Source organism: Pteronotus mesoamericanus, unplaced genomic scaffold (genome assembly GCF_021234165.1).
Source record: "Pteronotus mesoamericanus isolate MK-2021 breed Mesoamerican mustached bat unplaced genomic scaffold, CSHL_Meso_final contig_25, whole genome shotgun sequence".
NCBI classification, from domain to species: domain Eukaryota; kingdom Metazoa; phylum Chordata; class Mammalia; order Chiroptera; family Mormoopidae; genus Pteronotus; species Pteronotus mesoamericanus.
The window spans coordinates 34,255,218-34,274,623 of record NW_026555105.1 but is presented as its reverse complement, the minus strand read 5'-3'; the positions used below and the strand labels follow the sequence as shown (position 1 = coordinate 34,274,623).

The window sequence follows — 19,406 nt, the reverse complement described above, 5'->3', positions numbered from 1 at the left end:
TCTTTCTTCTACAAAGAAGAAAAATGATTTGGGTTTCAAGAGTCCAGACCTGGGGTTCCTACTAGCCAATGACATCCAAGCCAAACCAAGTTCTCACAAAGGCACTTCAAAGATGAATGAAAGGCTCTCCCATTAAATTGTTTCCATCCCAGGACAAGGAGGTCTGAGGGAGTTATGGCAGAGGGGGTTGTTGGCATGAGGGAAGAGATTAGGAAATTCCCATGGAGTGATTGAATGGGAAAGATTTCTGGGAAATGCCATCTTCAAAGACGTGCAGAGATACAGCTCGGGCCTGGTCTCAGATGAGCCACAGCCTCACCTCTGGATGGCTATACACAGTCACAGCTTTAGTTAGAGCCTCTCAGAATGCTACGCTTCTGCCCATCTATCTGCTGCTTCATAATTGGAGCAGGGGGAAGAGGGTAGGTCAAGTTTTTGTCTCACTACAACAGAGGCCCAATTAGTACTTTAGGGCTTTCATATTTAAAATTACCCAGGAAACCAACAATTTTCTAGCACAGAATCTTTATCTGAGATATGTTACACAAAAATGTGTTCCCAGAAGATTTAGCACACGTGCTTTTTGCTGCAAGAAGCTTGCTTCTTTGTGGTATTTTAAATCACTGATCATGACCTCCGTAATGGGGAAATACCCCACAATATCAAGCCATTGCTTTTAGAAGTAAAAGACATACCTTTCTTCTTCCACTTCCTGAACATTACAAATACTATGTACATTGCCCCAGAGATCAATAGCTGGATGCTATATGAGTCCCTTGGTGTATAGGACAATAGAATAGGCACTGTAGAAAACATTTCTTAGGCTAGCTTCCAGATACGAAAGGGTGACTCAGAGCTTTGGAGGGGGGATCACTATTTCACAAGAAATGATATTTTTAGACTGCATGAAAAATGAGGAATGCACAAAACTGCAGATAATAACGCATAGCAGGCACTCCTAGTTAGGAGTCCGGGCTACATTTCTACTGTTCATTTTCATGAAGGCCCCTTATTTTGCTCACTTGTCTCTGTAATAAAATTTCTACTTGAGAAAAATGGGCACTTATGGAAAAGTTATTATGCCACATGCTGTCAATTTTTTATAGCAAACTGATATTCTTTCCTTCGATTTTCTGAACTCAGAAGATCTTAATTCTTAATTTAGCCAAAAATGCCAGTGGGTAACCTTTATACCTTGCCTACCTCACGTTTGATCCCTGGGTCTCTCTGCCACATATCTTATCTCTTCAGTCATAATTTCCATTTCTTTGTATTTCTGTTCTATGTTGTAAGATAATTCATCTTTCTGGTCTTCTCAGAGCAATAATTCAATTCTCGGTAGTGAATATTCTTTTTTCTTTTTCAATTTTTCAATCAGAAGTCATTATAGCTTTTAGTTCTAGTAAGTCATTTTTTGTGCCCCTGATATACTCACTTGAGGATTCTCCTTTCTCTTTTCATTAAAGGGCTATTCCATCTCTTCTGTTATAGCCACTCAGTTAGGCCCAGTTGTACTATTTGTTCATCAGGGTTCCCTCAAGTCCCTGTGTACCCTTAAATATGTGGTAACAATAGCCTCCTCACAGTTCAGACATTGTGCAAAGGAAACAAGTGGATGGTGGATGACAGAAATATGATTTTTCTTGGCCTAACTGCTCCAGTCAGGTCTCTGGAGGTAAAAATATTTAGCCATACACGTTGGGGGTGACTAATGTACTTATGTAGAATTAGATCAATTATTGTGTTCGAAAAGAAAAGAAGTATTCTTTCCTGAGGGTTTAGAAATTAAATAGTAAGTAAATGGCAAAATATGAAGGCTCACTAATCACATAACATTATCAAATATTTATGGTCAAAAGTCATGAATATGTGTACCTTTGAATTATTCACCTATCTGACTGAGGAAAATATGGTGGCTGATAAAAGAGTCACATTACTTGTATTCTCCCTATTTTCAAAAATTTCAGAGGACCTGACCAGCTGAAGACCCCAGACGATGCAAATTTGCCCACCAAGCTCATGGGCTGATTGGCCCATGAAAGGGTAGACACAGTCATGATGGGGCCATGGTAAGCAGATGAATGTGTAGGAAAGATAATGGACAAAATAATAATAATAAAACAGAGAATTGAGAGAGGGAGTGAGAGAGGTTGAGCGAAGAATGAAAATGAACTGCCATACTTCTTCTTGGATGTATCATTTGTAATTCCAGTCACTCATGAGACCCTGCTCTAGTTCTAGACCTTGAACTTCAAGAATTTTTTATATAGTTTATTTATGCACTATAGCTTCCTTTATAAAAGTTATTTGGAAAGTATGTATATTTCTTGCAACTAAGCTCAAACTAAGACCCAAACCTGAGTTAGTTATGATAATCTGATCAATTTATCATGTCTTTGGTGCTGACTTATTTCTCATTTTCAGGCTCAAATAGCCAACAATCTATTTGAAATCTTCCTTATATATCTAAAATCATCTGAGACTTAACTGTCTGCAACATAATTCTTATTTTCTTTATTTGTTTAAAATATAAACATGTCCCTCTACCAAGTTTCTCAGTAAATGCACCAAACTTAACCCAGGTGCTCATACCAAAAACTTAGTGCTCATTTCTGATTCTTTTATTTTCCTTATATACCTCATCTGATTAGCACTATGATAGCCACCATTACTGTCAGTGATATCCAGTTGTCTCTATTCTGAACATATGAGAGAGTGGCATTTCCCTGTCCCCTTAGTGCCTTGCTCTGGACAATGACATGTGAGGGAACATTATATGAACCATTCATTTATAGAAGGATTTAAGAGCTGTTACTTGATTGCCTGTCTTTTCTGATCATCTGATAGAAGATGTTTCACACAGTAGAATATCTATCAGCCTGGGTACCTGACTAAACCAGACCTTCTGCTGACTCAAAATATGCAAATAGTGTGACCAAAAATTAAACCTTTGCTGTTCTATGACCCTGAGATTTGGAGGTTGTTTGTAACTTTAGTATAAGCTAGTCTACCTTAAAACGACTGCCAGTTACATTGGCTCTGTTGTCAAAATATATTCCAAACATAATGCTGTCACCTCCTCTTCCACCATCACTATATTCCAAAGTACCCTCATTTCTTGCTTGGATTTACTGCAGGAGCCTCTTAATCAGTCTTCCCTTTCCTACTCTAACATCACTAGAATCCACTCATCCTGCAAGCAGCAGCCAGACATTTTTTTGTCATTTTAAAGGTAAATTCAATTATGCCATCCTTTGCTGACACCCTCAACAACTTCCAATTATACTTAGAATAAAATCAAAGTCTCTCAATGAACCTCAGCACTCTATGATATGGCCTGTACCTACTTGTCCAAATTTGTCTCCTGCCATTCTTTTATCTCACTGCTCTAACCACAGTCTCTCTTCTTACCATTGCTTGCAAACAGTAAACTCATTCTCTCAGGATTTTTCTCTTGTTGTTCCCTCTTTGTGGTTGTTCTATCTCAAGATCCCTGTGTGGCTTGGCTTGCTCCTTCCCATCATACAAATCTTTGTTCCAAGATTTTGTCCTCAGAGTAGGCTCTATATTATCTAAAACCACATCCTCCAATAACTAACTATCCAATTACCTGTTTTATTTTGCAAAGTAGTCTTTGAACTGTCTTATTTCTTCATATGTTTAATTTATGTTTTACTTTTCCTAGACTATGAACATCATAGGGTAAAAATTGAGTTTTTTTAGTGTTCTGTACTTGGTATCTAGAATAGCTTCTTGTGCTTAGTGGTATTTAACAAATATTTATCAAATTAACAATCAGGATGTCAAAATAATACTGCAATGAATAGACAACTGACTAAGAAGTAATGCTCTTTCATAAATCTTTAACCTAGCTTGTTTGTTTTATCACAGAACAAAAACCAAATAAAAATATTACTAATCAATTTGTATAGCTATTATCCATGTCTTACCACTTTTAAATCACTTATTAAGTAAAACTTAATTTGTTTAAGTTATTGAAGCAAGAAGCTTTTTAAAAGAGAATTAGCATGGAGTATGTTACAATACCAATAACTGAATGTTTCTTAATTCAAATTAGCTATATTTTTTTTTAGAATAGACCCAAGACTCAAAGACAGAGTAGGCTAGCAAGGAAATTAGAGCAAAGGCCATTAAGTAGAAAATGTTAAGCTAACAAATTTATATGGAAAGTAACTATGAATAGTTAACTAGAGGAAATTCTTCAGTAGAACTCATCAATGAGCTATAAATGCATGCATCCGGTTTGCTCCTCATTATTACCTCCTTGATGTTTTGTGTGGTTATGTGTACTTCCATCCCATGCCATGATGACAATGTGAACTTCCATTGGTGGGGAGCAGTCTATTATTTTAGTGAAAAAAAGATATGCGCCAATACACTAAGTCAGCTTTTACTCATGAAACCCTCCACATTTTCGCAAAGCAGATGGTCTAGATAAGGAGCTTTTACTATGAGCAAGAGATATTTTGAAGATACCTGCTTTCAAAGGGATTAAAATTCTTTCTCTTGCTCAGGAGCATTCCAAGGAAGAATGGCTGTGGGAGCTGGGAGGGCTGAGTTAGGCTCTCTCAGCCCTGTGACCCTGGAGGCCTGAGTACATCATTTATGTGTTTTATTATACATGAGGATAAGGGAAACAATGCCTATCCCAGATGTTTCATAAGATTGTTATGAAAATAATACTTGACAAAGATATGTTTTGCAAACTGGCTGTATCAGACTTCTTTATTCTGTTTCTCTGAGGTAATTCAAATCAATCTCTAAATTGAAGTTGTCGTATGAAGTCTGTCCAGAAAGTATCCAGCCGGGTACTATGGAAAATAGAGGCATTTGTTCAAGATACAAGAAACATTGTGCAAGGGACAATGATTCATCAGTCCCCTTCAAAGTAGGTAACTTGGGACCTCAGGACCTCACACAGTCCTCCCAATTGCCATCAGCTGCCCTACTGTATTTTCCTGAATCTCATTGACGGTTTGAAATCTCTTCCCTTTCAAAGATGATTTTAGTTTTGGAAAAAGCCAGAAGTAGCAGGTCACCAAATTTGGACTGTAGGGGGGCTGAGTCACCTAGGTGATTTGATGTTTTGCCAAAAATCTCTGCAGGAGATGGGATGTATGAATGGACGCATTGTCGTGATGAAGCTGCTGATCACCAGTTGCCCATAGTTGCAGCCTTCTGAATCATCCAATTTCTGAGAAGAAATGTTCAAGTGTAATGCAAAATTTCATGCAGATTCTTTGCTCTGCTCACTCAGTATTTTGAATGCCATGGTCACCCAGGGCACATGGTTACCCAACAGTGTCTACTGCCTCCACTGACTAGTAGTAGTGAAGTCATCATTTTTCATGCATGGACATTCCAGTCCACTCTTCTTGGCTGCCAGGACGGTTTGCAGAACATCAGTGTTGTGCAAATTGTTCTCATTATATTAACAATGGTTGGACTTTTCCCTGACAGACCTCATATGTATACCTTTCAAAGTGGGAGGAAAATAAAGAGCAAGCAGTAAATTGCACATGTTTTGCCATTTGGTCTTCAGTTCTATTTGAGCTTAACAATGTCTATATCTGTTTAAGAAATACTGAAATTACTATAATTAGAAGAAAATTACACTGTTGTTTCTTTAAACACACAAAGGCATAAGAGTTATCTCTCATTAGGAAATTTCCATAGTGTATTTCCAAACTCAATCATTTCCAAATAATCCATCTCCCATCCAAGGAGATGGCTAAATTCATTGCCCACCATAAATGGAACAAAAATCTTTATAGCACTCATATGAAAACCTGAGAAAATCAAAATCAGAAGAAAAGACACAAGACTGTGCATTATATGAAACCTATTTTCTATTATAATATGTTAATTGCCAAACCTCTGACATCTAAGCTTCATAGTGTCTCTACTTATTGTGCTGCTTTGTTTACTTGAGTAATTTTCCTATTCATCATTAAACATATCCCAAAGATTTATTAAATAACCAAAATAGGATACATGATGAATACTCTGATGGAAACATTTAGTTTTATAAAAAATCCTATGTGACTATTTAGCTATCAATTATCCAAGCCCACACCAATCTCACCCTGAGAAGTCACTTTTTGGAAGTGATTAATTATAAATAAAGAAAACTCAGGATGCCAAAAATTTATTACACCAGGAATCACCTGTCAACCAAGGCAATTTAACTCTTTAAGGAAACTAGCACAGGACAATCCCTTATTTTTCATCTTAATGAAATCCATCCTGTTCTCTCTCTTACAAACAAAACGTATACTATTTAAATATGTAAAAAATGAGATCATGGCTAAATGAATCCAGTTACTTTGTCCATCTTCACCACCAAAGCCAATTAATATAACCCTTTCAGTAAATTAGTTATAAGAAAATAACCGCCCATGTGACTTTCATGAAGCATGCATGGTCAGCTAGCTTTGGCCCAATAACTAGATCTACTTGATATTTTTAAAATAGATTTATCTGCTTTTTTCAAATTAATGCTGAAATTACACCATCTTGAATGTTCAGCGATTGTGTTGTTTTCCCTACCTCATGGTGATTCTTGGCTAGCCATTCCTTAGCGGTGCTGAGGGCAATCACTGCAGCAGGCTCATTCGGGAAACCTAAGTGAAGATCAGAATACAACAAATTTTAAACAAGAAAAACTGAAGGCAATACAGAAGTCATTCATAGTATGATAATGGACTTTTCTCATTTAAATAGTATTCAATTCAACCAATTAGTGCTGTGGAAGGCAGGTTTTAGTAAAGTGCACACAGATGTGAAGACTGTGATCCTACAAACAAGGCATTGAGGCTAGTTGTACACCAATCTAAAGCTAAAAGCATTAAAGTGTTTGTCTTTTCAATTCTACAACAATATCAATTAAACATATATTTGCATTTGCTTCATTGTTTTCAAAACAATTTCATATAATTTTCTCATAAGAAGTGATCAAACTAAGGTTTATTGCTCTCAGTTTACAAACTGAATAAATAGGGCTCAGAGAATATACATGGTTGACCCAAGGCCACAAAGTCAACAGTACTCTATCAATGAACTGACACAAGACAGGACTAACAACTGGCCAAAGAGCCACACCATTGAAAGCTATTATCAGAGTTCAAAGAAGGTAATGCCTGCTTTACTTAGGGCTATTGGAAATGATGTTTGAGATTAAGACAACATGAACTGACCAGATCTTGTAATATGGCTTTGATTTTAGAAGGGTAGGAAAACTGACACACTTACACTATGTCCCAGTGAGCATGGGCACATGTTAGAATTTAAAAAACTCATCCACAGTGTCCATTTAGCTTACATAAACTGAACACATTCCTGAACTTGCAGAATCATCAGACATTCTGCCAACAGGTATAAAAGTATATGAATGAATAACCTTATATGTTATAATTCATGAAGCAGAAAGAAGAAATGGGATTGACTATTCTATTGAAACTACTCTCTTTAAGATCCTCACTGGCTTCCTAATCAAAATTCCATAGCTTTTCTTTTTTTTAATAGACTTCTTATGATATTCTTTATTCATGAATTATATATACATATATAAAGTACACTAATCTTAAATACGCCTTTTAATACATTATATAAGTATAGCTGTATACTTATTTAACCAAAATCTAGATCAACATAAAGAACACTCTAGCACTACAGAAAGTTCTAATTTGCCCCTTCCCAGTCAATACCCTATGCCTCAGAAGTAAATCTGATTTTGACATTATCATTTTTGATTAGTTTTATGTTTTCTAATTTCATTTAAATGGAATAGCATGGTATATACTTTTTATGTCTTCCTTTTTTCACTGATTATAATGTCTGTGAGATTCATCCATGTGTCAAAGCTTCACTCAAGCACTATTATATAACAGAGAGAACTGCTGTCATGTGAAAAAATATACAAAAGTACTTGAAACTTTGTAAATTCATCTATGACATTTGTGATTGTAGATTTGTTTTAAATTCCTCCATCCTTTTTATTTTTCCTAAATGAAGGCTTAAAAACATAAAACCCTTCAAATTTGGAAAATGTGTTAATTAATTAATCAATTAGCTAATTCATTAAACAAATTATTGAACCAGGAGAGTGTAGATATATAGACATTTAAAGAGTCCCTGTCCTCTAATGCCCAAAGCCTGGAGTAGGAAATTGACAAGAGGTAACAGCAATAAAGCATGCCAAGTGCATTAGAGATGTGGGGACCCAGATGAGAGGTCTAGGGAAGGACCGGAAAGTTTTCTAGGAAACGAAAGAATGTTTTGGGAAGGGAACTATAAAGTGGGGATTGAAGTACATTGTCCTCAGAAGTAAGCTTACGAGAAGCAAGGAATTAACAGAAAAGATAAAGGAAAGTGAAGTGGGAAGAAAGCAGCCGGAGTACCTGTGGGTGGTGAAGAAAAACAAGGAGAAGAGAATGGGTATTTGTGGTTTGCAGTTAAGCACTTGAGGCTTGTTCAATTCACCTTTCCCCCGAGTTTAACACCTACATTTGTAATCACCTGAATACCTCCCCTAGATGTGCTACAGAACCAGAAATGTAAAATGCATTCTTCTGCAAAACAAACCACTTCTTAACTTTCTAGTTTCTGCATTTGGCTTTAATTCTCTACTAGTCACTACAGTATTATGACTATTTTCCTTTCTGGTAGCTAGTGACTGAGTCCCTCTGCATATTTTACACCACCCCTTCCTTACCTTTTTTTCTGATTGATCTCATTCAAGATCTGATCTGCCCCATCCTAACAACTGCAGTCTATTCATAACTATGCTCCTTTGGTCATCTCCTTTTCTATAATCTATCTAGCACACCAACGGCAGGTGATTTTTACTGAAGTATAGTTACTGCAAGCTTACATCAAACAATGACAGCCTTCGCTGACGTTCCAGCTCCTACAGAATAAACTTTCTTTTGGCTTGGCATTCTATTCCCCAGGCTTGGCATTCTATTCCCCAAGGGGCCTTTCTAGATTTACTCTTTAGTTTTATTTGTTTGTTCTCTTCCCTGGAAAATTCTTTTCCAACTTTTTGATATATTTAAGAAGTACTTAAATCATAAAATTATAGGGCTACATAAAACTAATAAATTCTGTAATCACACTCAGTTGTGATGGCCATTAATATTAACCTTTAGAAGATGTAACTCCCCACAGGGAAATTATATAAGTTCTTACAGAACCATGGCAACAATGGTCAGTTCTCAATTATTTGTGACCTCTTGGTCATTTCCCCACATTCATCAAAGCCTCTGGCACTCAGTTATGGTTTTCTCCACCTCAAGGCTCGCCATAACCCCTGAATGATTTCAGCCTCCAGGAAATGACCTACCAAACACCTGGCCTGCCAGGTCCTTGACCTGGTTATTTTCAACAATAACTATTTCCATTCAAAAATTACTAATTAAAGCAGTCCTCTCTCTAAACCTGTTCTCTCTTTCATTTCTTTGTTCAGCTACTCTCCAAGAAATGCCCTTTACAAGCATTTGAAGCCTCAAAACACTCCCAAAATTAATGCTAACATTTCTTCCCTGAATGTGTCTCTTTCTTATCTCTCTAGGCTCACTCCATTCTGTATCGCTCTCTGATTTTACAACTCCAGTTCCACTGCTTTTTTTTTCTGTCCTTTAAATATGGCATGTTTCCTTTGGCCCTCTTGACAAAAGGCCTTTCTCATTGTTTCTCCTTCCTGAAATGACATTCCTGTCCTCTTTTCCTAGCTTCTTGTAACTTTTATTAGTCCTCTGCTCAGTCCTTCTCCAGGGAAGGCTTCTCTGACACTGATGACTCCCTATGTTGTGCTTTCTCTCACGGAAACTCATCACAGTTGCAATTTTACATTTATGTATGTAAATATTTAATTAATCATATTAATAGAAGTGAAAGCCCTAAGGAGCAGATACCATACCTGTTTTTGTGTATCTTTGTATCCATAAAACATTGCTGGCACACAGAAGATGATAGACAAATATATGTTAAATGACTTAATGGATTGTAGATTTCATAAATTTTTGCATTGATAACAGAAAAAAGATGACTGCTGGGAAAATGTTTGTTTAGCCCTAGAGTTTGGGGAGAGTGAAGGGATTCTGCGAAGATGTCCAAACAGAAATGACATATCTGCATTATCCTGTTTTATCCCTGGGGAAAAAAAAAAACTATTGAGAAGATGTATAAGATAAAAATAGTTCCTAATCAAAAGATATGCTCTAATTAATTAAAAGAAGAGAGAAATATCAAGACATATTTCTGAAAATATGAGGGGGGCAAAAAGCCAAATTTATTTATAAAAAAAGTATATTTATTCTTTTTTTCCCTAAGAAATGTGTTTTATTTTTTAATTAATTTATTTATTTTTTCAAATACATTTGTCTCTGCCTTCTATTTTTAAATGTTTAAACCTCAGCCACCTTCATAGTACTTTCCATTTGATGCAATAAACTTATTGAGACATTTTTTCCACTGTTAGGAACAATTTGTGAACTCATCAATTTTGATGCATTTTATTGCTTCTGCAGGGTGTTTTTTTTTTTTCACCTCTTCTACGTAGGCAAAAGTTTTCCTTTGAGCACTCTTTTCATCTGGGAAAACAAAAATAAGTTGCTTGGGGTGAATTGGGGTGGATAGGGAGGATGGGGCACAGGGGCCAGACAGTTTTTTGATCAAAAACTGTTGAACACACTGTATTTCTCACCTATAAGTGGAACCTAACCAACAATACAAAGATGCAAGGAAAATAAGACCAGCAACACTGAAAGGGAAAGAAACCAACAGAGACAAGAGGGAAGGAGGGGGGGGGCGGGGAAAAGGAAGGGAAGGGGAAAGTCAAAGAACATATAGCAAGGACTCATGGACAAAACTGAAGGTGAAGAGCTGAGGGAGGGAAGGAGGGAGGGAGCAAGGGAAAGTGGTGGGGGGGAGGCAGAGACAAATGTATTTGAAAAAATAAATTAAAATAAATAAATAAATAAATAAATAAACTGTTAAACACTCAGCTGCTGTGTGGGCAGGTGTGCACCCATCACGAAATGGGCAAATGTGTTGAAAGAGTCTTCCAAAAAACATTCACTGAAGCCAAATGCAGCCTCTCACAACAATGCCAGCTGGTACACTGATACAGATGATTGCTGGAACACTCACCTGGCAGGGGAAGCCTATACTACAAGGGCCCTGCCCTCCATAAGATAGTTTTTGTGTTTTGGGGTCCTCCCTCGTATACCTGTGCTCAGTGGGCATATACATATATATATAACATAAACTATGATGTTCAGAGTAAACAGCAACAGCACAATCCTTTGTCTGCTTAACTGCAAGACACCAATGTTATATGTAAAACCAATCGATAGACAAGGACACATTTTTGCCAAAGGATGGGCTCTTGATGACAGTAAGGCTGGTCTCAGGTCACAACTGCATTCTGTTTTCCAAGGGACTTTTGTTAACAAAAGCCTAATGGCCACCCAGAGGGAAGGCAGTAGACATGCTTCAAATGAAGTATTGAATTAGATGACATAAAAAATCTCTTCCGAGTATGAGAGTCAATGAGGCTACAGAAACCTCTAATAATTTAGGGCCAGGAGTGCAGAGAGTTTTTTTGGGAAGGGTATACCCAGATGTTCGTAGAATCTGTGCTTCTACTAGCATTCCAAGCTTAGTTCCATATTGATTAGGATAGATTATTAAAATTAAATTTGTTGTAAGTATTGAAGTCGACTTATACAATGTAAACATGATTTCTCTTCTTTACTTTTGTATTGTAATTGTTAAATTTTTACATATACACACACATATATATATACGTACATACATGTAACCATTACCAAAATCAGATTAAAAACATTTTCAATGTCCCAGAAAACTTCCTTGTCTCAAGTCAATATCTACCTTCTGAAGGAAATGTTATTCTCTCCTTTATTATCACAGGTTAATTTTGTCTGTTTTTATACTTCTTATTCAGGGAGATACAATGTGCACATTTTTTGTCTATATTTTTTTCAACATTTTGCCAGCCTGATTTATCCGTGTTGTTACTTATAACAAGAGCACTTTCATTTTCATTGCAGTGTTGTATTCCATCGTATGAATATTCCAGTTTATTTATCCATTCTGGTATTACAAATAATTGGGTCAATTCTAGTTTGAAGCTATTATGAATAAAGCTGCCGTGAACATTCTCATACATGTCATTTAATAAACATAAGAACTTGTTTCTGTTGAGATTATAACCAGGAACAGGAGCTACTGGACCATAGGCTATGTAGATATTTAATGCTTTTAAATTCTGCCAAGGTTTTCCAAGCAGCTTTACAGTTTAAACTCCCACCAAACATATATGAAAGTTTAAAATAATGTATCTATCTATTTGGTTTAGTTAACACATCAGGATGTACCTACTAATCTATTTTCTTGACCACATTTAAAGCCATTATGATAGGTTTAGGATAATTAACACTTTTTAAAAAATTTCTTTATTTATTTTTTCAAATACATTTGTCTCTGCCCACCCCCCCGCCATCACTTTCCCTTGCCCCCTCCCTCCCTCAACTCTTCCCCTTTGGTTTTGTCCATGATTAGATAATTAACACTTTTTACAGCTAGAAGCTCAGATTCATTTCATGACTTGCTTGTTTTCTCCCTACACATCGGTGAGTACCTACCCCAGAGAAAACAAATTGTTTTTCAACAGAACATACAGACAATTTAAACAAAAGAGGAAAAACTGAAACAGCAAGTTGAATTTGCAATGGTTTTTATCCATGGTACATCAAATAACTCATTATACATTTTCCTTGAGCTCAGTTATTGATCAGATATTTCCTTTTCAAATTGCAGAAAGATACAGCACTGGAGACTCACTGAAGATTCTACCCAGCCACTGAACTATTTGTTGGAATTCTCGAAAGTGTTTTCAGCACAATTAAGAGTAAATCTGGTGTATGGACCTTGCCACAAACAATTTTCCGCTCTAGCTTTATTTTTTTTTCTTTTGCAGTTGTTGATAATTCCCCCATATCTTTAACTTAGTACTTAGGTTCCCATTTGGAAAATAATTTTGTTCTCCTGATAAAAAGTTCAAACATGTTCTACTAAAAATCTAACCTAGCCTACTAAAATAAAGATATAACAAACACTGCCAGTAAAACTGCCCTGTTGGAGGCAGAAACAGTGGGTCAACTTTTGTTTTAAACTTACAATGAGGGTCTTCTTGTAGCTGTAGATTACCATATCATAAAGAAGCATATGGTAGTGAATTAAATCAATTATTTCAAAGAAAGTCATACTATTAAAACGTCATAATTAATATAATACCAGGTATAATTAAGCCATGGTTTAAAATGTTAACTCCACCTATTCGTTACTGTCTACCCACGGCCTCTCTCTCTTGTTTTTTCCCACAACATCTTCTTTCAGCCCAGTTACCATGAGTCACCTCTGCTTTAACTATGGATATCTTTCTAATAGTTGTAAGAAAAAACAAAAAAAGCAATCGAGAGACCAATGATCAGGGAAATCTCACAAATGTAGAAACTAGTATATGTGCACTTAATCAGTTTATTTTCAGATTCACAATTTCTTCTGTAGTGGTTTTTACCTCAAAGGGCGTTTAGTGCATACTCTCATCCCATCCCTCAGAGTTCTTGGCTTAATGTTATGATAAAATATTAGCCATTTTATGGAACCCTAAATCCCCACATACACTGCAAATCGTTGCCATACTAACCAACCTTCACTTGCTTATAAGCACCAAATTATTACTGAATTGCTATAAATATCCAGGAGTTAGAAGCAATATCTTTTTTTAAAGTTAAACTCCCTTAAACTCTGTACATTAAATTCATGTCCTCTTTGGAGTCCTCCCTCCCCATCAAGTCTTTAATATGGAAACATGCTGCTGTTCTTTTTTTTTTCTATTTACACACAGAATTAAGTAAAATAAAAATATTGTGTCATTACTAAATTTGGGGTTTTCAGCATTAATGAAAAGCTCTGACTGTCCTAAAGGGACATACTACTGGATTTATTGAAAAACTAACATCAGCTGAACTGGGATTATCAACATTGACCATCAATGCAAAGGTACACTTTCCTTAATCTTTTTAGACTATAGCTATAGGATAATATTTTTCTATCTTAGCTCAAAAGTTCTGGCGAGGGGACCAAAGGGACATGAAACAGCACACTTTACAAGCTAAGGTAAAATAGAATATAGTGTGAGATGAGTTGTGTTTTCCTCAGACCACTCCTCACCAATCCTGAGGCTCTCTGGTGGACACGAGGAAGTATAGGGCATATATTTATTTATTTTTAAATTTCAAAACAGTTTTGCCAACCCCTTCCCCTCCAGGCCTTTCCAACTTCCAACCCATAAAAGCAATTCTGATAGCATGATGAAGTCAAATTACTTGAGAGAAATGATCTGAAGGAATGTCACCATTAAGCACTTGCTAGAGCAGCCACTCAGACAGCCCTGGCTAAAGGCTGAGTTTCACAGAAGATAAAACAGGTGAAGTAATGAGAGTGGCACTGGCCCATTACCACAGTGAGCATGGCCACAGGATGCTAAGAAGGGCATTGTTGGCTTCTGTCAGAGAGCAAGAAGTACCACAGTGAGTTAAGAGGGAGGTGCCTACAGCCTGTCATTAAGATGGTGGAGTTTTAGCTGTTGTTTAAAAGGACAAGGCAGGTTTTGTTTTATACACACACACACACACATACACACACACACACAATATGGCATATTAATAAGGGAATAACCACAGCAGATGCTGGCCATGCCCTGCATGTACTCCCTTGGCATGCACCATCCTTGTTTACTGGCTTGACTTACAGCTTCTAGCACTTGAGGTCTTTTTAACTGAGGGCTCTCTCTGGCATCCAGAGCTCACTCTGGTGAAGTCCAGAATGTCAGGGAATCAAGGCTACCATTTGTATTCTTCAACCCAGGGTTAATGAGAAATGGTGGATAAATGTCCCAGCTCACTCACCCCTTGGGTGAGGTAGTGCTGAGGTGAGTATTTTACTAAGTTGTCCAGAGTTGACCATTGGGATTACTCTCCAGTTGTCCACAGTGGCAAATTGCTCAATAACGCACTCTTTCTTGGCTTTTTTTGTCCTGCCTGTCTTCCTTGTTCCTTTTCCTGAAGTCATCTCCCAAGTTAAATACTTGTACCCAAACCTTTGCCTCTGAGTCAGCTTTTGGGGTGGAGCCAAACTCTGAGAATTATCAACATACATTCATGAACTTGAGAAAATTATGCCGTGTCTTATATTAACAGTACCTTTATACTGACAGTTGTAATCTCTGGCACAAAAACAGGAGAGAAATGCTTTACAAATTCCTTAATGACATGGGAGAAAGAATTGAGGAACTCACTGATTGTAAGCATGAAAGCACAGTAATATTTTACTTTGGGTCATATAGATTAGGCTCATACTAGCATATAAATCTGGCCCCATGAGACAGAAATCTTGAAACAATAGGAAATTGTTATTGTTGTTGCTGCTGCTATGGCTATTGTTCATTTACTGAGCAATTACTATGCATAAGTCACTACTTAGCATTTAGATGTGTTATCTTATTTAACTTTCACAATAAAAAAATATGTCGATGAAATTAAGAAGGGAGAAGAATAAACAGGATGAATTGGTTGGTTTGTAAATGGACAGTGACTTTAGTGTATTGAGGAAGTAGTTGGTAAAAGAGGATTAATTTGAATTTGTATGATATACTGCCAAAAGGTATGCAAAATACATTCTGGTTGCATTATGCAAGCTTTAGTAATAGTAAATTCAGTATTGCTCACTACTGTGGTTTGGACAAATATGTGCTTGAAGAGGGAGCAATGATACTGCATGTGGCCATGGGTGGGCATGGGATGGGAGTCTTGGCTGTCCTTAGGAGCCCTGCAACCTCTGGATTCCACATAAAATAACTTGAATCCTCAAAACTCCCTTCAGGATATATATGTAATCTTTCTCATTGTATAGCAAAGGACAAATGACTCTGGGAGAACTCAAGCAAGGGGTAGAGACAGTGCCAAAGCCAAGGTCTGCCTTACTTCCCTCGTCCATACCCTCTTCCATACCTGGATGGAACTACCCTAACCCCTCTCCTTCAGAGACTCCAGCCCTGGTGCATAAGTGTTTCAAACTTCAAAAGAAGGTAGTCAAAGTGGAGGACCAGCATGGTCAGAAAGCTTGTTTCAGAGTGCAGAGCTCAGTGCCTCCTGGGTGGCCACACCCAATAGACCTGCCATAATTAACGTTTTGCCTTCCATCTCAAGTGGAAGCACCAGTCTCCCATTTAAAGCCTTCATTGCAGAATTCGGGTGGGACACAAGAAGTCCCTTGGGAACATACAAAAGTTGGTTGTTCTTATGGTACAGTTACAGTCATCATTCCTTATCCAAGGTGGATACATTCCAGGACCCCCCATGGATGCTTGAAACTGCAGATAGTACCAACCCTGTATGTTTGTACTTTATTATTTTCCTATATATACATACATACCGCTGATAAAGCTTAATTTATAAATTAGGCACAGTAAGAGATTAACAACAATGATAAAACAGAACAGTTATAAAAATGTACTATAAAAAGGTGAATGTGGTCTCCCTTCTCTTTCAAAATATCTGGAATTTTCCATTTCATATTTTAAGAATGCAGTTGGCTATAAGTAACCATGGAAAGTGAAACCACAGATAAGGAGGGACTCTTACCTGCACTCTTCAACATTTAGGCACCATCATTGAGGACATAATTGGGACCTGTAAATTGGAAGCTCACTGGCTCACAACGGAACTTCTTGGCCATCCCACCACTTCCTGTGGTCCTGCCTTACCCCTTACTTTGTTATTCAACCTAACACTGCTTTTCTGGCATGATCTCTAGGATTACTCATAATGTGAAAAGAGAAAAGGGAACTTCTGTAGTTCTTATCATTGTGATCTCTTCATACCCATTCTTTTATTTCACTTGACATCATGCATACCATAGTAAATGATCTCTTATAAATTCTATATTCAGTTACTTTCACTTTCACTTTCAAGGAGGGACCCAAACATCAAGGTCACCCCACAGAATTATCTTCTGGGAGGGTGGGCTCTTTGTAGCACAGACTTCCCCTGCTGAGTGAGTGTTCTAGGAACCCATCTGTATCAGTGTACCAGCTAGTGTTGTTTTGAGAGGCTGTCTTTGGCTTCAGTGAATTTTTTTTGAAGATCCTTTTAATCTGTTTGCCCATTTCATGGCGTGTGATTCACGAGCGCACCTGCCTATACCACGCTGAGTATTCAGCAGTTTTTAACCAAAAATGGCATGATCTCTGTGTCCTACTGTCCTTCTTCACCTGATCTCACCTGGAGTGACTTTTCTTGGTTTGTTTGTTTCCCTCAATGAAAGAAGTCCTCAAAGGGACATGTTTTGCCTATGTGGAAGAGGTGAAAAAAAAAAAAAAAAAAGGCAGAAGCACTAGAAGGCATGAAAATAGAGTTCAAAAACAGTAGAAAAATTTTCTCAGTAAGTGTACTGCATCAAATGGAGAGTACAATACTTTGAAGGTGACTGAAGTTTAACCATGTAAGAATAAATACACATTTTTTTATAAATAAATTGCATTTTTTTCAAAATTATGAAACATGAAGTTTTCCTTTCAAGTTGTCTTTTCTCTGTTCTGCAAAGCAGCTATGAATGAGCAACATTTTTACAGGACACAAGGCTACAATATATGCAAGCTTCATCAGCTTCTCAAACTATGAGCTCCAGTGTCTATTTCTGACAGTATTTTTAAAATCATCTTTTGCGAGTTCGATCGGTAGCGGGAGCGGAGAGTGGACCCCAGAGAGCCCTGAGCAGTCCCACCGCTGCCGCCGGCCTAGTTACCATCACACCCCGGGAGGACCCGCAGCTGCCGCAGCCGGCCCCAGTCACCATCACCGCAACCAGCAGCGAGGCCGAGACCCAGCAGCCGTCTGCCGCCCCCCGCGCCGCCCCCACCCTCAGGGCCGCCGACACCAAGCCCGGCACCACGGGCAGCGGCGCAGGGAGCGGCGGCCGGGGCGGCCTCACATCGGTGGCGCCTGCCGGCGGGGACAAGAAGGTCATCGCAACAAAGGTTTTGGGAACAGTAAAATGGTTCAATGTAAGAAACGGATATGGTTTCATCAACAGGAATGACACCAAGGAAGATGTATTTGGACACCAGACTGTCAAAAAGAAGAATAACCCCAGGAAGTACCTTCTCAGTGTAGGAGACGGAGAGACGGTGGAGTCTGATGTTGTTGAAGGAGAAAAGGGTGCGGAGGCAGCAAATGTCACAGGCCCTGGTGGAGTTCCAGTGCAAAGCAGTGAATATGCAGCGGACCGTAACCATTATAGACGCTGTCCACGTCGCAGGGGTCCTCCACGCACTTACCAGCAGAATTACCAGAATAGTGAGAGTGGGGAAAAGAATGAGGGATCGGAGAGTGCTCCTGAAGGCCGGGCCCAAAAGCGCCGGCCCTACCGCAGGCCACGGTTCCCCCTTACTACCTGCGGAGACCCTATGGGCGTCGACCACAATATTCCAACCCTCCTGTGCAGGGAGAAGTGACGAAGGGAGCTGACAACCAGGGTGCGGGAGAACAAGGTAGACCAGTGAGACAGACTATGTATCGGGGCTACAGACCACGATTTCGCAGGGGCCCTCCTCACCCAAGACAGCCTAGAGAGGACAGCAATGAAGAAGATAAGGAAAATCAAGGAGATGAGACCCAAGGTCAGCAGCCACCTCAACGTGGGTACCGCCGCAACTTCAATTACCGACGCAGACGCCCAGAAAACCCTAAACCACAAGATGGCAAAGAGACAAAAGCAGCCGATCCACCAGCTGAGAATTCGTCCGCTCCCGAGGCTGAGCAGGGCGGGGCTGAGTAAATGCCGCCTTACCATCTCTACCATCATCCGGCTTAGTCATCCAACAAGAAGAAATGAATATGAAATTCCAGCAATAAGAAATGAACAAAAGATGGGAGCTGAAGACCTTAAGTGCTTGCTTTTTGCCCGTTGACCAGATGACTAGAACTATCTGCATTATCTATGCAGCATGGGGTTTTTATTATTTTTATCTAAAGACGTCTCTTTTTGGTAATGACAAACGTGTTTTTTTTTTTTTTTAAATAAGCCTGGTTTTTCTCAATACACCTTTAAAGGTTTTTAAATTGTTTCATATCTGGTCAAGTTGAAATTTTTAAGAACCTCATTTTTAATTTGTAATAAAAGTTTACAACTTGATTTTTTTCAAAAAAGTCAACAAACTGCAAGCACCTGTTAATAAAGGTCTTAAATAATTGTCTTTGTGTAAAAAAGAAAAATCATCTTTTGCTTAAGGAATTATA

The 19,406-nt window shown here is 38.1% G+C and overlaps 2 protein-coding genes across 2 annotated transcripts in view; one reads left to right on the top strand and one right to left on the bottom strand.

Moving 5' to 3' along the window:
* MACROD2 (mono-ADP ribosylhydrolase 2) overlaps positions 1–19,406 on the bottom strand; it is a 2,155,137-nt gene that overhangs the window by 537,628 nt on the left and 1,598,103 nt on the right. Inside the window, exon 8 of the mRNA XM_054574077.1 lies at positions 6,571–6,644. Coding sequence (XP_054430052.1) covers positions 6,571–6,644 — 74 coding nt within the window. The remainder of the gene's footprint in view (positions 1–6,570; positions 6,645–19,406) is intronic.
* LOC129070577 (Y-box-binding protein 1-like) lies at positions 16,031–19,168 on the top strand. The gene is given in 3 exon segments (XM_054573532.1): positions 16,031–16,220; positions 17,838–18,545; positions 18,548–19,168. Coding segments are annotated over 3 exon segments (1,296 nt in total). The 3' UTR covers positions 18,946–19,168.